The 17,584-nt window shown below is 35.6% G+C and overlaps 3 protein-coding genes and 1 long non-coding RNA gene across 6 annotated transcripts; 1 reads left to right on the plus strand and 3 right to left on the minus strand.

Moving 5' to 3' along the window:
* LOC136342586 (neuropeptide-like protein 33) lies at positions 1–5,721 on the plus strand. Its single transcript, XM_066288545.1, has 3 exons — positions 1–162; positions 5,225–5,411; positions 5,468–5,721. Exons 1-3 carry the CDS (start codon positions 145–147, stop codon positions 5,623–5,625), a joined length of 363 nt encoding a protein of 120 aa, XP_066144642.1. The 5' UTR covers positions 1–144; the 3' UTR covers positions 5,626–5,721.
* Positions 3,205–5,071, minus strand: LOC136342587 (uncharacterized). The gene is made up of 2 exons (XR_010732669.1): positions 4,832–5,071; positions 3,205–3,632 (listed from the first exon to the last, which is right to left on the minus strand). It is a non-coding gene; the product is annotated as an uncharacterized lncRNA (long non-coding RNA).
* A 2,153-nt stretch (positions 5,722–7,874) lies between the features above and the next one.
* On the minus strand, positions 7,875–13,258 carry LOC136342585 (mucolipin-3-like). Of its 2 annotated transcripts, none has more exons than XM_066288544.1 (8): positions 12,331–13,258; positions 11,530–11,709; positions 11,274–11,467; positions 10,937–11,213; positions 10,769–10,884; positions 10,270–10,700; positions 9,906–10,210; positions 7,875–9,680 (listed from the first exon to the last, which is right to left on the minus strand). In XM_066288544.1, exons 1-8 carry the CDS (start codon positions 12,405–12,407, stop codon positions 9,464–9,466), a joined length of 1,797 nt encoding a protein of 598 aa, XP_066144641.1. In that variant the 5' UTR covers positions 12,408–13,258; the 3' UTR covers positions 7,875–9,463. The 2 variants fall into 2 exon arrangements, with proteins under 2 accessions (XP_066144641.1, XP_066144640.1); XM_066288543.1 differs by having other exon boundaries at positions 11,274–11,470.
* A 134-nt stretch (positions 13,259–13,392) lies between these two features.
* Brd7-9 (Bromodomain containing 7/9) lies at positions 13,393–17,497 on the minus strand. Of its 2 annotated transcripts, none has more exons than XM_066288542.1 (12): positions 16,990–17,497; positions 16,463–16,559; positions 16,236–16,406; positions 15,904–16,136; positions 15,703–15,846; positions 15,516–15,647; positions 15,265–15,468; positions 15,005–15,184; positions 14,597–14,714; positions 14,446–14,532; positions 14,028–14,395; positions 13,393–13,977 (listed from the first exon to the last, which is right to left on the minus strand). In XM_066288542.1, the coding sequence occupies exons 1-12, from the start codon at positions 17,110–17,112 to the stop codon at positions 13,918–13,920; spliced, it is 1,917 nt and encodes a 638-aa protein (XP_066144639.1). In that variant the 5' UTR covers positions 17,113–17,497; the 3' UTR covers positions 13,393–13,917. The 2 variants fall into 2 exon arrangements, with proteins under 2 accessions (XP_066144639.1, XP_066144638.1); XM_066288541.1 differs by having other exon boundaries at positions 15,904–16,178; positions 16,990–17,495.
* Positions 17,498–17,584: the final 87 nt, after the last annotated feature.

Here is a 17,584-nt window from a genome sequence, read left to right on the forward strand (position 1 = left end):
ATCATGAGAACTTACTCCCATCCTCCACCTTGACATTACTTGACCAGACGTAAATATAAGCGAAGAGTGAATACATACCTGCCATTCATTAAGTATCAACACAAGTGTTCAGGTTTTGTGTGAGGAACATCTGTACCTGTTAGGATGACTAGTTTTACAAAAGTGAGTTGATTTTACTTAAAGTTTTGGTTTTTTACAAATCATATAAAAAACATACCAAAAAAAAATTGATGTGTTCACAAATTTTTTTCATACATCTACACATACACACAGAGAGAGAGAGAGAGAGAGAGAGAGAGAGAGAAAGAGAGAGAGAGAGAGAGAGAGGAGGAGGATTTTTTATAATATCTACACAGGGTGCCCGTTTCGAATATCATTTTTGAATTGGACACTCTGTATAGGGTTACAAAAACAACCGGTTAAAGTCGAAAAAGGATTAAAATATCCGCAAATAATCCAGCTTATTACAATAGATTTTCAGTTGTGACTCAATTCGGTATGTCTTTCAGGGGACTTAATACTGCGTAAATTCCAGATATGAGCGGGACTTTTTAGAGAATGAAAGCGTGAAAAAAAGGATATTTCATTCACTCGCCCACTATGCGCTTTGCTATAATTTTATTCAGCTTGCCATGCGATATACACCGAAATTGGAGGTAAAAAACTCCTCGGAATGCCACCGGCATAGCCCCAAAGGGCTGTTTTACTCACGTGAATTTTTACTTTAATAAATAAATTTTCTGCGTCTCCGAGCTGGCTGCCAATATACAATATGAAGGTTTTTGTTAGAAAACTGAGAAAAATTGAAAGGCATACCGTTCGCGTTTGTTAAAGTACAGCCAACAATATAAAGCGTCTTTTTTATACGAAGAATAGGCCTTTTCTGTGTAAAAAGTCCCTTCCGTGACTAAACAGTAAAAAGCAAATTTTTGATTTAGACATTGATGTCCCATATTGACTATTCTTAGGTCTTGAGAGGGAATTGAAAAAGCCGCTTTCAATACCTATAAATGTGCTTTTGAAATAAAGCTTCGGCCTGCATCAAGTATTTTTCTTATTGACTTGAGAATTCCAAATTTTCGTATTGAGTAAACGCTCGCACTGTCCATTTAAAGTAAAACAAGAAAATAATAGATTCCGGGGTATCAGGCCTTTTGAAGACAATAAATAATTGTCAACACAATGAGATGAAAGAATGCATATTGTTCGACATTTGGAGCGTTACCTCCCAAGACGCGTTTCTGGGTCAAAACCCTTCGTCAGTTGGGCTCGCTCATGTCAGGAAATTCGGCAAGAAAATAGGTACGAAAAGGGTCAGCAAATACTTAAAATAAATAGGCCCAGCTTCGATTTATCTTTCATTTACAATAAATCTTCTATTACTTTCGAAAGGTACTGCAGATATTCTCATGCGAACGTATTTACTTGATGTCAACTAAGCAAGTTGTTTGCCAACTTAGATATTCACAAGTATACACTGTTTCCTATACAGAGTGTTTCAATTGTAACCCGCATAGTTTTAATAGCATATCGAACGTCCAAAAATAACGTCTTTTTGCTATATTAACGAACGTCAAGCGAGGTTTCCTTTAGCAGATACAGGAGGTTCAAATTCAATTTGAAAAATAGAAAATATTAAATTTCTTCAAAAAGAGTTGGAGCTTCTTTAACGAAATTTTGGAGATGTTGACGTCTATAAACTATGCGTATGTTTTACTGGAAAAAATGTAATTTTTTTGGTTTCCAGTGGCGCGCCCGCCGCCATATTAGGGGATAATTTTTTAGGAAAAGTGGGATGCTCCCAGGTCTTCTGAAAATAAGAATTATTGTTAAATTCCTCGTTCAATTCTGGAGAAATAGCCTCTCTTGAGATTTTTTCGTCCAACTCACCGTTTCCAAGAAAAAAAATGTTTAATAATTTTAATGTACGTTTAATTTGTTTACATATTAATGTTAGTTTGATACCTACATAAGCTGACACATATTTAATAATAACTTTTCACGTAAAAATATTCAAGACTTAACTTTACCCCTAAGAAAATATGATGGATCGTTTTTCTTCTCCTTTCAAATTTCCAATAGTGTTCGCACCACTACGTTTTAATTATTAATTTAGAACGTGCATTAAAAATAGTTAAATTTTTTTACTTCAAAACGGTAGTCGGTTGAAAAAATCTCAAAAGAGACTATTGTTCCGGAATTGAACGAGGAATTTAAGAATAATTTCAATTTTCATAAAAGCCAGTGGCGTACCACTTTTTCTAAAATAATATCCCGTAGCATGGAGGTAGACATGTCACTCGAAAAGCTAAAAAATATTTTTTTCCAGCAAAACATATGCGTAGTCTAGTCCTTTTCGGAAAAATTTTATACTTTACATTTTTAAAATTAAATTCGAACCTCCTCTATCGGCTAAAGGAAACCTCACTGGACACTGGTTGGTGTGGCAAACTGACATTGTTTTTGGACATTCAGTACGCTATTAAACTTATGCCAGTTAAAACTGAAACACCGTCAATAGGTTTTTAGGCGCTAGAATAAGGAAGTATTTTAAACTGTACAGGGTGTCGCGAAACCACGGGATTGCAATATATCGGACGTAATGCCCGAAATTTTCTCGCACTTACATATGTATTTAATGCAAAAGTCTTCAGTACTTCTAAATCTAACCGTTTTTGAAATATTGCATCGCAAATATGTGGCCGCTTTTTGCATTTTCTGCGACAGTAGCTTCAGAACTTTTTAAATTAGAGTGAAATTGACTTTCCCATTTTTATCTTGAAGTCCGTCTCATGCGGTGGGCGAAGCGAAGCTGACGCTCACACTCAAGTGAGCGCTCAAGGTATTAAATTTTGAGCTTTGCTTAAGAGGCACGTGAGTGCCGCTGTAGTGTGAAACGGCCTTAGCTTTTCAAGTGTACGAAATTTTAATATTTTTAAATTTAATATACAGGATGTTCGGCTCGTGGATGTAGTTGTTTTGACTTGCCATACCAGAGGCAAGTTGGCGCACTTTACTGCAAATTTACCTATAAATATATTGAAAAAAAAATTGTTGGATTAGGTGATATTTTAGTTTAAATTTTTCTAAGCACTGCGTGCGTGCGGCTTCGGAACATCATTTTCTCCTGAATGGACGTGATCTGAAACCTGGTAAAATAATAATATTAATGCAAATTAATCCAAATCTTTCACAATCACAGAATACTAAAAATAAGGAATTGCTTTATTTCAGTAAATAAACAACTTATTTCTGCAGTCTTATAATAAACTCGACACAAATTATACTCTAAGAACAATTCCAAGGAATAATTTAATTTGGAGGTTTCCTTTTTGTCGATAATGTGGTCGCTCCCTTCAGTTTTAAATAAAACCACTAAAGGCAAAATATCTCTAAAACGAATAAGTTTTAATGCGGAACGTAAAGGAGTTCTAAAGTGTTTTAAATTGCTTGTCCTATCATGTGTCCAAAAACCTATCTTGGCCAGTCAAATTTTCACACTTCAGTGTTCAATAAGGATTCTTCAACTCTTTCGATAAATCACGTAATACGTCATACCTTCGATAATTGCTTAGACATACATATTTTCCATATTGAACGATGTCGACTGAGGATTCGTCCGAAGGAACGGTCTGAAAACATGAAATTTGAAATATAAATAAAACAGGTAGATACTTACATAAGTAATTAATAGACGATTAAGTTTGAAAAAAATCTTGAGGATGTTGTACCATTCAGCCTCCAAATCACAAGGGTAACACACATAAAATCAATGCTAAATAAATATATATATATATATATACAATTTTAACAGATTTCTAAATCATTCTTTTCACTATTGCGGACAAAATCAGGGCCAGATTCCATGTCGTAAAAGATAAACAGGAAATGGACAGGAGAAGTGGACGTAACTCCACAAATATTTTTTTGACCGATACAAAGTGATAAAATATCAAAATTGCGTGTTCTTAATAAACTCTTATATAACTATATACTATATAACTATTTCATATATAACTCTATAAACATTTCTCAGAATCTGAGAAATGTTTATTTCAAATTTAACCTAAATAAATCGTTATTTTTGTAACGAGCAAAATCTTCAAAAAGACACTCGGTCTGGTGTTTTAACCACGGTGTAAGGTGGGATTCACCGAAGTGCCTAATTACTAAAAATCTCGGTATATGATTTCGTAACACTTCTATGTTTTTGAGGCATTTCGGCCTTCCGCGTCCGGCGCCCTCTCTGCTCCCTCCAGGGTTGATTCACCGGACTCGGGAGAGGAGGCACCCACGCAAATAAAACTAGAGAAATTTTACGAAAATGCGCGATGTGACTTGTCAGTTGGTGGTGAAGTTAAAGTTAAAGTTTGAAGATAAAGATTTACAAAAGCGAAGATCTAACGCTGAAACCATTACATGCCACCCTGTAGGTGTTATGGGCCGTGCGCAATCCAAATTTCACCATAAAGTGCCTAAAAAGATGTTGAAGTTACTTTTGTAAATTTTAACCCCGAATTCAGAAACTACGCGACGGGGTCGAAATAATCACTAAATAAATTCTACTTTGGGTTTCCACTTTTCGGCTTCTGCAAGTTATTTTAATTAAATTTCTGTTCTCTCTTATAAATCCCCTTGTAAACTATTTTTTTTTTAATTTACTGTTGAGCCACATCTGCTGAAAGAACCATCTGCTTATTCACCGATAACTCTAGTCATGGTTAAATTTAAACGTCTATCTAGTTGAGCAAAAAAATGACTAAAACCTCGGCGACAAATCTCTTGAAAAAAAAAAACAAAATAAATAATGGATAATGGAATAATTTGGTACCTTTGTATAAAGAATACGAAGCAAGGCCATGAACTGAACCAATATGACCGACACAACAATCATTTACTTATAACTACAGAATAATTTGTTAGGTGTGTAAGGAGGGATTCCTTCACCTGACATCATCGCATCTTTGTGTGGGAAAACCTAATAAAATATTATTTTTTATTCAACTCTTTTCTGTGCAGGCAAAGCTGTAATTTAGATGATTTATCGTCTAATATGTTGGATGATGGTCTTTAATTAAATTATTTTCCTAGTAGTTAAGTTTCACATTAATCTCTCGATCTAGTGCATAAATACTGAACAGGATGTGAACATTTTGAATCTTATACAGCCTTCTTTACAATTTTTCTTTTAAATATTTATTTATTTATTATATGTTCGTTCCAGATCGCCATTTTCCTGATCTTCTTCACAGCCCTCGCTTCTTCACTGCCAACCCCAATCTTCTACAAGAAGTGGGGTGGATACGGAGGGGGCTATGGTGGAGGCTGGGGTGGTGGCTACGGGGGCGGCTATAGGCCTACCACAGTGATAGTAGTCAAAAAGGGCTACGGAGGGTACGGCGGTCATAGAGGTAATACCCAGTGAAGACAATTCATCCATCATAGATTTTTAAATGTAATGTTCTAGGTTACGGAGGAGGCTATGGCGGAGGTTATGGAGGTGGTTACGGAGGTGGTGGCGGATATGGAGGTGGTGGCGGATATGGAGGAGGTGGCGGATATGGAGGAGGTTTCGGCGGAGGCTTCGGATTCGGAGGGGGATATGGGGGTGGCTGGGGAAAATGATTTTAAGATGTAATAAATTTCTTGACTTTTCAATTAACTGGGAAAAGTTTTTCTCAATTAAGTGTTCAAATAAAAATCAGAGTAATCGCGCGCGGATTCAAAGGCTCTATTTACCATTCGTTACTCCTTTGGACAGCTTAATGGCCCCTGAAGGACCCATTGTGAGTTCCGCACACGCGACTGTTAATGCGTTGTATAAATGGGGCCCGACCGCATCTCGTATGTTCCAAACACGCGGAGACTAATGGTCATCTTGAAGTGCAGAACCGTGTCGTCGACAAAGAACTCTCCGGTTGTGGTGCACGTAACCGGGTTTTTAGGGGCCAAAGCTAATAAAATATAAATTAAAAAAGTCCCCCGTTTTTCCGGCCATATAGGTTTTCAAATTAAATATTATCAATTTAACCGCCGAGAAGCTTCAAATGGCGAGTGCTGACGCTCACAGGCGATCTCAAATTTCCAGCTAGTTCTAACTCAACTGAATTGCCCATTCCTGGATTTCTTTAATCCACTAGTGACTTAAATAGTAAACACACACACACACATACACATGGTCACGGGCTAAATCAAATCATTTTTTAAGCTGTGCTCTTAAAACCGAGCAAGCCCCACCTCATTACGCTCGTAACAGTTTAAATCTCAGTGAAGGAACGTTTATGGCGTATCAAAGACCACTAATAGTTACAAAGTAGCCTAATGTAGAAACGAAATTTCGGGCTTTCACTGGGGCGAAACTCGCCTAAATTGACTGAGCGAAACTTGTCTCTAATTTGGGGCAACAACTCAAAACACGGCCTAATGCAATTAATAAAATTACTTAACCCCGTTGCGTTTCGTATACCTTTGGGCCAAGGATTGTATAGGAGTTGTACGTGAAGTTTCGCCGTATACAGCTGGAGGGTCCGCATTATGGGATTGTGTTTTTTTCGAAATCTCGGGTCATTTGATATTTTTAACGATTAATTTAATGTATATCATACACTAATCAACCACTGAAAAAATACAAAATAATCCCCACTTGAAGAAGCGAAGTAAAGAAGGTTGGTTTTACTAGGATCTAACCGGGACCCCAAGACATTTTTTTATTGTTAAAGACAACGATACTTTGAATAAGGACGACGTGGAATCCCTGTGAATGGATTAATAGCTGTTCAATTCACAAATTGTTGCACCAAACACATGGGAGAAAATTAATGGTCACAGCAGTTAAAGTCATTAGGGGAAATTACTGTGGTCTATACATTCGCAATGAGAAATTTTAATTAAAACTCCTCCTCATTGTAACTTCTGAAGTTCATAACTCGAAAGTTGCATAGTGATCCGAAGCAGTCGGACCGTTTACTTCTTCTATTTACATTTAGTTTCTTTGAAAATACTCGAAATTGTAAAAGAAAAATTATTGAAAGACCTGAAAATACGAGATACTGCTGATTGTGAAATACACAACATTTGATCCTCACGTTGAATCGTCATTGAGGATTCATTTTTATGTGACTCAGCTTGACCTTCTTTAGTCATACATTCATTGGCCCGCTGTGGTTTTCTTTAAAAGTTATTATTTACGTTAGGAACCATTTAGGAAATACATAATATTATGCAACAAGGGAGATTTTGCGAGACAAGTTAAACCAAAGCCCGCAATATAATACTAGTTATATAAAATCATCATCATGACATTATTAAGCATTTTCTGCTAAGCCACATTTTTATACGACTTATTGCTGAATAGCTTCATGAAAACGTTCAAATAAAAACACGGTATTGCCCAGTTTCATCGTTTGCATGGAAATTATGTTCCAGCTAAGGTTCCCAGTAACGTTGACCTAATGGCCTTTACAGTACAATTCTGTAACATGCAATGTATCTCTGCAACGGTGTATCCTTGTAATTTCTGAAGTTCAAGTTACAACTTTTCGTTAAAATTGGAAATAAAGGGAAGTGCGGGAACATTAAATAATCTTTTTAGTTATAATTGTTAAAATCCTGAAGGTAAAAACGGATATAGGAAAAGGTAAGAGGTCATTCATATAAAAGATCTAAACTGGAAAAAGAATCAAATTCTAAAACCAAACAAAAAAATGTAGGAAAGAAAAAGCTGAAACCTACACAACTGTTACTCAACTTCCACAAAAGTTCCAATCTTCTTTTCGAACTGTAATATTTATCGGGATCGAGAGGTCTGCCAGGTTGTGTGCTTGGGCCACCCAGACCCTCTCAGAGTAAATCTTCCCTTGTGTTGAAAATCTAAATGAAACGCTATAACATTTTATTTACACATAAATACATCATGTAAATACATGCAGTAAATGCTTCTTAATAATTTCTCACCAGACTTTGTGTCTAAATATAACACTTGTTTTCTAAAATGTTCAGAATAGAAGACAGTACTATGTTAAGAAGAGAAGCCTGAAACATGTGCGTTGAAAATTAAGACCTAATTTCGAGAAAAGTCTGGAGAACTCAGCTCTGGTAACTAACAAAAACAACCAAATAGAACCATAAACAAGAAAACGATCAACACTAAATCTTATTATTATTAGACCTTGCGTGTTTACTCGTTAACATTTAATGTGAGATGCGAGGAACATAAAACAATACGAAATCACAAATATGCTATTATAAACTAAAATAATTATTTTACGGGATAAATATACAAGATGGCCCAACAAAAAGGTTCCACCTCAATTTATCATTTTCCTGAAAAATTTAGAAAAAACGCTTGAATAGGTAAATTTTCGTTCGTATGGGACATGGTTTTCACTATATCTCCATTATATAGGGTGATTCATAAAAAAGATACCACTCCCCACTTTTATTTTTCAAACGGAAACACTTCAATTCTATGCCATATTTTACTTCTACATGAAGTTTTTGAAAAATTGGGCATTGCATGTCCCATTCCTATCTTTAACCGTTTTAATTTTATTTTGGTGATTATCGTTAAAATGCAATTGCATTAATTAAAATGTTAAGAATGTTTAAAAATATAAATATGACATATAATCTTTTGTATGATTCATCATCCTGTAGGACGCGTTTAAACGTTTATTTCAAAGTCTAGCAAGAACGTCATGAACATCAGTGTGATCTTTTAATTGAGCGACTATGTATAATAACTGTAAAAAATCTCTTAAATTTGATATTTTTTTCGATCTCCAACATACAAAAAAAAATTAATTGGGCAGGTTTATAAATCCTAAATTGTTGAACTCAGCTCATGTCAAGTAGAACTGTGGATAGCCGAAAAAAAACAATAACGCTTAAAAATTACAACAATAAAATCACAAAAACCTGTATAACGTAGCCATTTGTATCAGGTAAATTTAATGCCACAATGCTATTTAAATTAAAAAGACGGGTATTGATATTATTAATAATACCAATTTTGGCCATCGGTGAGTTGGAAAAAGGTATATGTAGAAATAATCCTTCAGTTTGACTCCTGCCCTTAAATAATCACTGAGTGAATTCGAGGATTTAAACTACTATTGTCACACTCTTTATTCGTCTGAGAGGAAGCCACAACCGATTTATTTTGGTTTTGATTCAATTTCAACCACCAATTTCGAAAAAACTTATATCACACTAAGGTTGTTTGAAAACTAACAATACGTGAAATAGGGTGGAATAAAATAAATTACGCCGATTAGGACGATTTTCGTTCAATTAAACTTCGAAAATAGGACAATACGACGTAATGGAAAAAATTAAAACCAAAATAGTATGTGGAATAAAAAAAATCAAGGTCGCCTATCACGTTCGATCATCTTTTTGCAGGCTCCAACATATATATGTATATGTACATATTTATATATATGTACCTAGCTTAAGACTCAACTTAGATTGATTCACTAGATGGTTGTGCATTAGTACGCATAGAACTGGTGCGGCGTAACGTTTTGTAAGTTCTCTGCAATGGTGCATAGCAGCAACACAAATCCTTTATGAGTCCTCCAAGGCTTTCGCTGGATCCACTTCGGAAGATTCCACTGGAAACTTCCTCACAATTGGTCACGCCTACGAACTCTTCTAAAGTAGTTTTTGGAAAACCTTCCCTGAAAAGATTAATAAAAAAAAGTTAATTTAAACGGAAAGATCTTGAAATCTTTTCAAGAAATATTAATTCTGTAATTTGAGCAAATTTTGTCAAAATGAAAATTGGAACGTTTCAATGCTGATTATGAGTTCTAATTTTTAGTTCAGGCAGAAAGTAAATTTTCATTAAATACTTTAACAATTTCATTATCTTAGAAAAGGTACAGAAATCAGCCAATACTTACGTGTAGTAAAGCTTGATAGTCTCGTACGTGTCTGTTATAACAGAAATAAACAAGTTCAGAATCACGTAAATGTACAAACTAATGAACGAGTATAAATACACTCTAGAAAACCACCAGAGCAAATTTGACTTATTGGACATGATGGAAAAAGTAGCGAACATGTCGTCGCCGTTTATCAACGCGAACAAACACTCTGACGTGGTTGACAAAGTCCGAAACTTTAAGTGATACGGTCCTAAAATCAGCCACCCGCAAAAAGTAAATCCTGCATAGATTAGCACTGCGCATAACAGGAATCTTGCCACCTATTAAGAATAGAAAATGCTATTTAAATTTTTGATTAAATCCCCGTCTCATACGTTACCTGCGGGGCCGCTTTCTGGAGAGTCACAATCACAATATTATACGTCTGGAAGAATCCCAGATATCTCAATATTCCGAACCACACCAGCATGTTCCCGACACCTAAGAACATGCTACACACATTCCACTGATCACTGGTGAACTCCTGTCTCTCTATCTCCTCTTTTATGGCAGATCCAATAATTATAAGAACGTCATTTACAATAATCATAATATACCACCAATTTAGGAACTTGTTCCTATCAGTGGTGTTTAATTGCTTATCAAATTGGTGTTTGAAGAAGATCATGGTGATTCGCTTTAGTTGTTGAGCGCGCCAAACTGTCCGCGAGCACAAAACTAGGGATGCTATACATGTTACTATTACTGTATAGTTCAGGAGACTGCATAATATCCTGGAGATTTCGTCGTCCCTGATATATTTAGTATTCCCTGGAAGTTTAAAGGAATACATGTTAAATAATCATAGTTACAGAGCTATAGTTAATGTTGCTCTATACCTTTGCATTGCAGTCTTATAGCCTCAGCATCTAGGTTTAGAAGCACTTGGCCATCATGATCAGCATTGTCAAACGATATTGTAATATCAAATTTATAACAACTTGGGGCAGTAATTCTGAAAAGTCTTCAAGTAGAGATACCTACATGATATAATTATATTTACAAACCTGCTAGCAGCCTTAAAATTGACGGTTTTTAATGAGAACATTAGCTTAGCAGCAACCAATGCAGAGAAGCTAATATTAAACTCATTCTTTGACAAATAGCTTTCTGAATCCAACTTATAACCAATCTGTATCCGGGATATATTAAGACACCTTTCATCAATTTGACTATCGAAAACGTATGACTCGTTGAAACCATAAATAATACCCTGTTTGTATTGATATAGGCACAAAGTCATGTCTGTAGCCGAATTATCTTCATTGGCATAAGAATAGGGGCCTTGAAGTTAAGTTTAATAATAAAATCCCATAACAAAATCTCTTATATAAGACTCTTTACCAATGGCTTCATCCATATGAATGTACCCATTATAAGCATAATTAAGAGTACTAAAAAACTCTGCTTTCTTATAAATTGCTAACGGTCCTACGGCTGGTGGATATGAATTGACCTCCCTAGTAGCATCCCACCCTCTCAGAAACAAATGAGAGAATGTGATCCTGTTGTCCCAAGTGTAGTTGACATGATTGTAACTACTGAAAAAACCCATTAAATTCTTTAGGAAGATATTAGATTTATGTTAGTGTTACCTTACCTATAGGCATATAAACACAACTGTAAAGTAACTAACATGATTTTGATCAATTGCACAAAAAACTTAAAAGGAAATCGCTTTTTGGCGTGCCACTTTTCAATCGGGTTCATGAAAAAAAACTGCAACTTTCGGCGCATTCTTTCTTCAGTTATAAGGGCCTTACCCATATTATGACAACAACTGAAATTAAGTATTAGAAAGAATTATTATTGTGCTTTGAAATAATGGATTAAGCTATATTAAAAAAAAAAAACAGGCATCTCTAGTATCACAAGCAGTGAGATGTAAAATATCTAAAATTTTAAAATGTGGAATGGGTTATAATAAACCTTAGACTGCTTTGGAGTGCACTGTCGCCAGACAACTCCATTTTTTGTAATGCAATCTATAATGGTCAAGTTTGGCATAATCGAGTTTAAACTCTAATTTAATAACATAGGCTTAATGATTCAGCCATGATAAGAACATTAAATGGTTTTTTAGATAACCCTTATTATTGAAATGGTAACTAAAAGGAGACTCAAAAGGTTAATTTTTTATGACTTCACAGACATGTTCGATATAGATGTTGGACCTGAACTTAGACTCAGTTACCTTAAAATAAGGCGTGTGTCCAGAATACCTCAACAAAGAGGTGGTCCCAAATTTCCCTTTCATCAATAAGATCAAAATTTGGAGAGTTAAATTTGTTTTCAGCTATTTGCCTTGTCCTTATTGATGCGAATCACAAGGCCACGATGTTATCCGTTAGAAAATTGCCCAATTAAGCACAAAAGAACGGGAACAGGAAAATATACTTACGTACGACCCGTTATCCTGCAGGTTTCTTCATCGCTATCGCAGCGATCTGCACCCAAATTTGATGGAGCCTCTTCCATTTTTAAGGCAAAATTGAACACAGTAGCATTAACTAAAACGACTTACAGGGTTTTTGATCTATTTATTCGTCAAGTTTCCATAATTCACATTAATTGATTAAAATAAACACACAAAGAATTAAGATACGAAAGACAACCCTTTTAATCTTTATTTACTTTTGAATCAGCTGATTTAACTAATTATATACTTCCGATTGAGGTCGGAATCAATCGGACCAGCTGTTTTTCCACCAATTGAATCGGCTGGTAGTTAGCGGGGATCAATCCAATTGGTTAAAACTCAGCCAATAGATCTTCAAGAAGGCCAGTTGACGTTAAGTGACATTTGAAATGAGTTTTCACATTTAAACACTGCTCTAAAAGAGAAAGTCTCATTACAATTATGTCAATTCGTTTAGTCACAAAATATTTATATATTTAATCATAGACATTTAAACTTATGTCACGGTGCACTCTTTGTTAGACTGCAATATATTTTTAATTATATTATCTAACAATTTTATTTATGGTTTGCCAAGGAAGTAACGTTCATACGTAGTTTAAATTGAGAATTTTGCGCTGAAATGAAAAATTTTATCTATTTCTCGCAGAAATCAAATCCATTCAATTATCCCTGCAGACATGGCTACTTTGCTGGTTTTATATGAAACACGATATTAATTAATCGACACTTGTATCAAAGTGTCGAATACGCGTTTGTAAATTTAAAGTTTAAGCAGGGAATCCCGGCATCGAAAATTAGGTTATAAATGGCGTCTTTGGCTAAGACCTCGAGTTGAAGCGACTCCTACGGAGCCGATATTTGTGACTACGCTCGGAGATTTGTCGGAAGGCGACTTTCAATACAAATTTGTGGGTTCTTGATTGAGACTTTTACAACGATGGTTATATCCGGACTATGGAAGAAGTTCCGCTTTTATTCACCGCTGCGCGCAGAGCAAAAGTCAGGTCTCCTATCCAAAATAAAACAAATAAAGAAGCAGTCTATAAGGATATTACATCTTCGACGTGATTTATTTCGCAATACGCTTGAATAAGTCACTATAAAACTGGTTAAATACTCCCATTAATGATCACAATAGAAAATGCAGAGTTGTAAAGTAACCTGAACTAACCAAATTAACCGTTCAATTTTTTAATTGTATTTAATTAGGTTATCAAAATTTTCCAATCAAATTCTGTACACTAAAGAAAATCAATACAGAATATCAGTAAATTTGCAATGGAATACAGAGTGTCCCAGACCAGTAATATAAACGAGTGTTGAGTGCTGGAGGGTACAAAAATAAAATTATTCAACTAAACTTTTCAGAATACGTTTTTGGCGCAACACAATTTAGAATAGCAGACACTGTAAAATTATTTAGAATGAAAAAATACAATTCTTGTAGAACGGAAACAAGCAACTTTTTATAAGGCATATTTACCTGAATGCGCTATTCTTTCATTCACAAGATCACTATACTTATTTGTACCTGAAACACCCTGTAGATGCAACTTAAACTCTAACTTAGTTCATAAGAATATCTTCTATAGCATTATCACCCTCTATGTGCACCGGCTGTTGTGCCTATTAAAAAAAATCAATTAACTACATTAGTACTAAATTCACTTGGTTACCTGCTCCAAAAACTGCCTTAACTCAGTCTCCAAATCGGGCTCAAGTTCAGGTGCGAGCGGGGCCACAGGCACCCCTAGCGCTCGCCTAACTGCCGGTACTGGAGCTACAGCAGCTGGTGCCACCTTCTTTGTTATTTCAGCTAATCCATCAACACATTGTTCCGCTATATTTGATTCTTCCTTGGTAGGACCAGGAATATTGTGCAATGAAATTGGAAGAGGCTGCGACAGCCTCTCATATTGGGATTTTTGCAATTTCTCCAATAATTGACACATGTCGTTAAGTTTTTGTTGCATTTCGTGACGATCTTCTGCTTGTTTCAACTCGTCCTCCATGTTGTCCAGAAAATTAACATCGATGCCCAGATCTATAATTTTTGTTTACATATGGGAAAATGCATCACTGGCTTATATTTACCGCTTAGTGACTTAAGTTCCTCCATATTAACCTTAATTGCGTCGATAGGCGATGTCTCCAATACAGTTTTAACAGCTTCTTCCTCTTCTAAACATCGCAAAATAACGTATATAAATTAAATGTAGTTTTTATAGATATTAAATTTGGTTACCTTTGAGTCTTTTTCCATCTTCCAAATTAGTTTTAGTTTTGGAATGATCACCGCCGGTCAACAGATCCAAAAGAGAATCGACTAGACGCTCGGCATAATCACAGCCTTTTACGTAGTCCTGTGTATAGTTATAACTAAATTTTTCACATAAAATGCTTCGAAATATTGAACAAAAACGTTCGTTACCGATCTTAGTATAGAATAATACCCTATGTTTGAGAATTATAGTGCATAACATCACGATTTAACATTACCATGTCCAAACCGTTATACAAAGAAGGGTGGTAAAATAAAACAAAATTTGCTAAATTAATAGTAAACCGAGATTACAAAACAGTGATATCAAGTTCCAATTAGGCTATGAAGTATTGGCTTTTCGCAAATACCTTGGTTACTTAAACAACTTACCTGTACTGATTCAGCGTATTGCACTGCCTGATCGCTTCCATAAGTCCTTAAAACTAATGCAGACTCTTCTTTAGTCAGATTCGAAAAAGCTGAATCGTAGCTGGGTGCGTACGAACCGAAGGCTCCGTAATATAAAGGTTTCACTGGACGAGCGGTATTTCTTCTATCTTCTCTAAAACCCTATTGAAATTTATTATTTACGACAATATTACTGCAAATGGAGAGACACTGCACTCTACTCTAGAAACAATTCTACTTACTTGTAAATGGGCAGTTCCGTCATTTAATCTCCCCACTACCGACCCTAAAGGCGCAACTCCCTTCTTCTTGCCCATATTATTTCCAACTAAAATAGACAACTGGGCAGAACCATCTCTGCGGGCCCTCAAATATCCCATGGATGGTCCATACCCCTTTAGTCTAGCCCGCGCTTGTCTTGCTGCAACTCTAGCTTGTGCAAGGATCTGCGCAAACGATTAACTTTCACCTCACCGCGGATTTAGATACTTACCTCTTCAGGAGTTGGGGGGTCTTTGCTTTCAGTCTTAACACACGCTTCAATATCGTCTGGCCGACTTACTGCGGCTCTCATCTCTGGAGTGACCTCGAATCCTAACTCAGTTTCAGTTAATTCTGGCGCAATCTATAAATGTCTAACGTATTTAAATATTCGTTAAAATAGTGAGACACAAGCTTACTTGAAGGAGCCAACCCAGCTTGTCAGATTGCAAAATTTTCTGACCAGCCTGTAACAACTTTTTGCTTGCTTTGAAATACACCGTATCCACGTGGTTATACTTCATAGCGTTCTCGCACATTAATTGAAAATCATCTGTGAATTCCTGAAATTCTCATCAAGGTCAGGATCAATGATCTGTATTTATATATTGCAAACTTACTTTGAGGTTGTTATAGTCATTTTCTTCGACTTTCTGGCGCATCGTGCTAAAATCCATGGGTTTGGAAATAATTTTTGAATATCCTGGAGCAATAGCATCAGTCACAGGCCAGGCAAAGAAATTCTGGGGATCCTTCTTCTCAAGTAGACTTAGGAGGTGGTCCAGAGCTTTGGATAAAGGCGTTCTCTCCTGAATTTTCTTAATGACGCAACTTCGAGGCTCTCTTTGACTGCCTGGAGAATTTAGCGATGAAAAGCCCAAAGAAGCATCTATGTCTAACTCAGATATGACATTGTCAATATTTAACCTCTTAAACAAGTTTTTTAAACTACCATCAAGATTCTCTCCATCATCCAAATCATCCCTTTTCCTCTTCTTATCTTTGTGATGATGTTTATGACGCCTTTCACGGTCTCTGTCTTTGCTCTTGTCTTTCTTCTTCTTTTTCTTTTTAGATTTCTTATGATGACTTCGATGTAATGCATAAGATGGATCATTGGGGTCTACAAATAATGTTTCTTTTTTCCATTGGTGTAATACAATGCACATAAACAAATACCCAACATAAGACCTGCTTCTTCACTCTCAGCAAGCATGTGTTGGTTGCTGCCCTGACTATAGTCTTCTTCGTGCTCTGGGGTATTATTTGAACCCACCTTGAAAGAAATTATTAGTTTACTGTTGTGTGTATGCAGCAAACACAAATAATTGGGCATGAGGCACATCTCAGATTCTATTTAATGTATTTGCTTTAAAAGTAGGTCTACAAGAAAAAATTGTATATTTTGATGCTATTTAATTATTCACGGGTTAGTGTTTTCATTTTCATTAATTTATAAGTTAATTTAGAGCTGCCAACCTAAAAAACAATAGCAAATTTTTTTTTTTTTTTTTTTTTTTTGATTAGGTATTAATGTCATCCACTTACTATTTGCATGCAAAAAGCTGTGTAAAATAAATTAAATTGGTATCAAATAATATAAAAACAGTTGTTTATACACAGTAGTTGCCTAAATCCATGAACAACAAAAAACATGATGTTTCAATTCACCAACCTCCAAAGCAGTGTAAACTAACATTCCATACCTTCAAAATAAGCTTTAGCTGGGGCTTATCGTCTTTTTCCTCTTTCTCCCTTCTGTGCTTTTTATGCCTTCGCCCAACGGAGTTCAAAGGATCAGAAGCCACTTGGGGGTTGTGTGCGTCCATGACTCCACATTAAAGACGTCAAATATTGAAGATATAAGGAAATGTATTTGTGCTTGATAGCAGCAGACCTATTAGTAGTGTAGAACCCTTTGCATGAAGCCAATAAATTCGGCGAACGACTTACTAACTTTAGGGTACTCACGGTAATTTAACTCTTCAGTGGACTGTAATTATTTTTTAAGGGTAATAAATTGGAAATCGGACAAATTACTAAAATCATATAAGAAAAAAAACAGCAGACACCAACAACTCCAAACCTGAACCCTGACCCTAAACTAAACCAGTAACCACAAATTCCATAAACCAAACAAAACAAGTTATCACAATTTTGACATTGACAAGTAAAACGTCATCATCAATAGTTTACTTTTGACTAGTCCGCAAAAACAATCATGTTTCTGCTTATGTCACAGGTTAATAATTCACATGACAAGAGACACATACGCGAATTTTACAACACTTATTTTTGAAA

Source organism: Euwallacea fornicatus, chromosome 12 (assembly GCF_040115645.1).
Source record: "Euwallacea fornicatus isolate EFF26 chromosome 12, ASM4011564v1, whole genome shotgun sequence".
Lineage (NCBI taxonomy): Eukaryota > Metazoa > Arthropoda > Insecta > Coleoptera > Curculionidae > Euwallacea > Euwallacea fornicatus.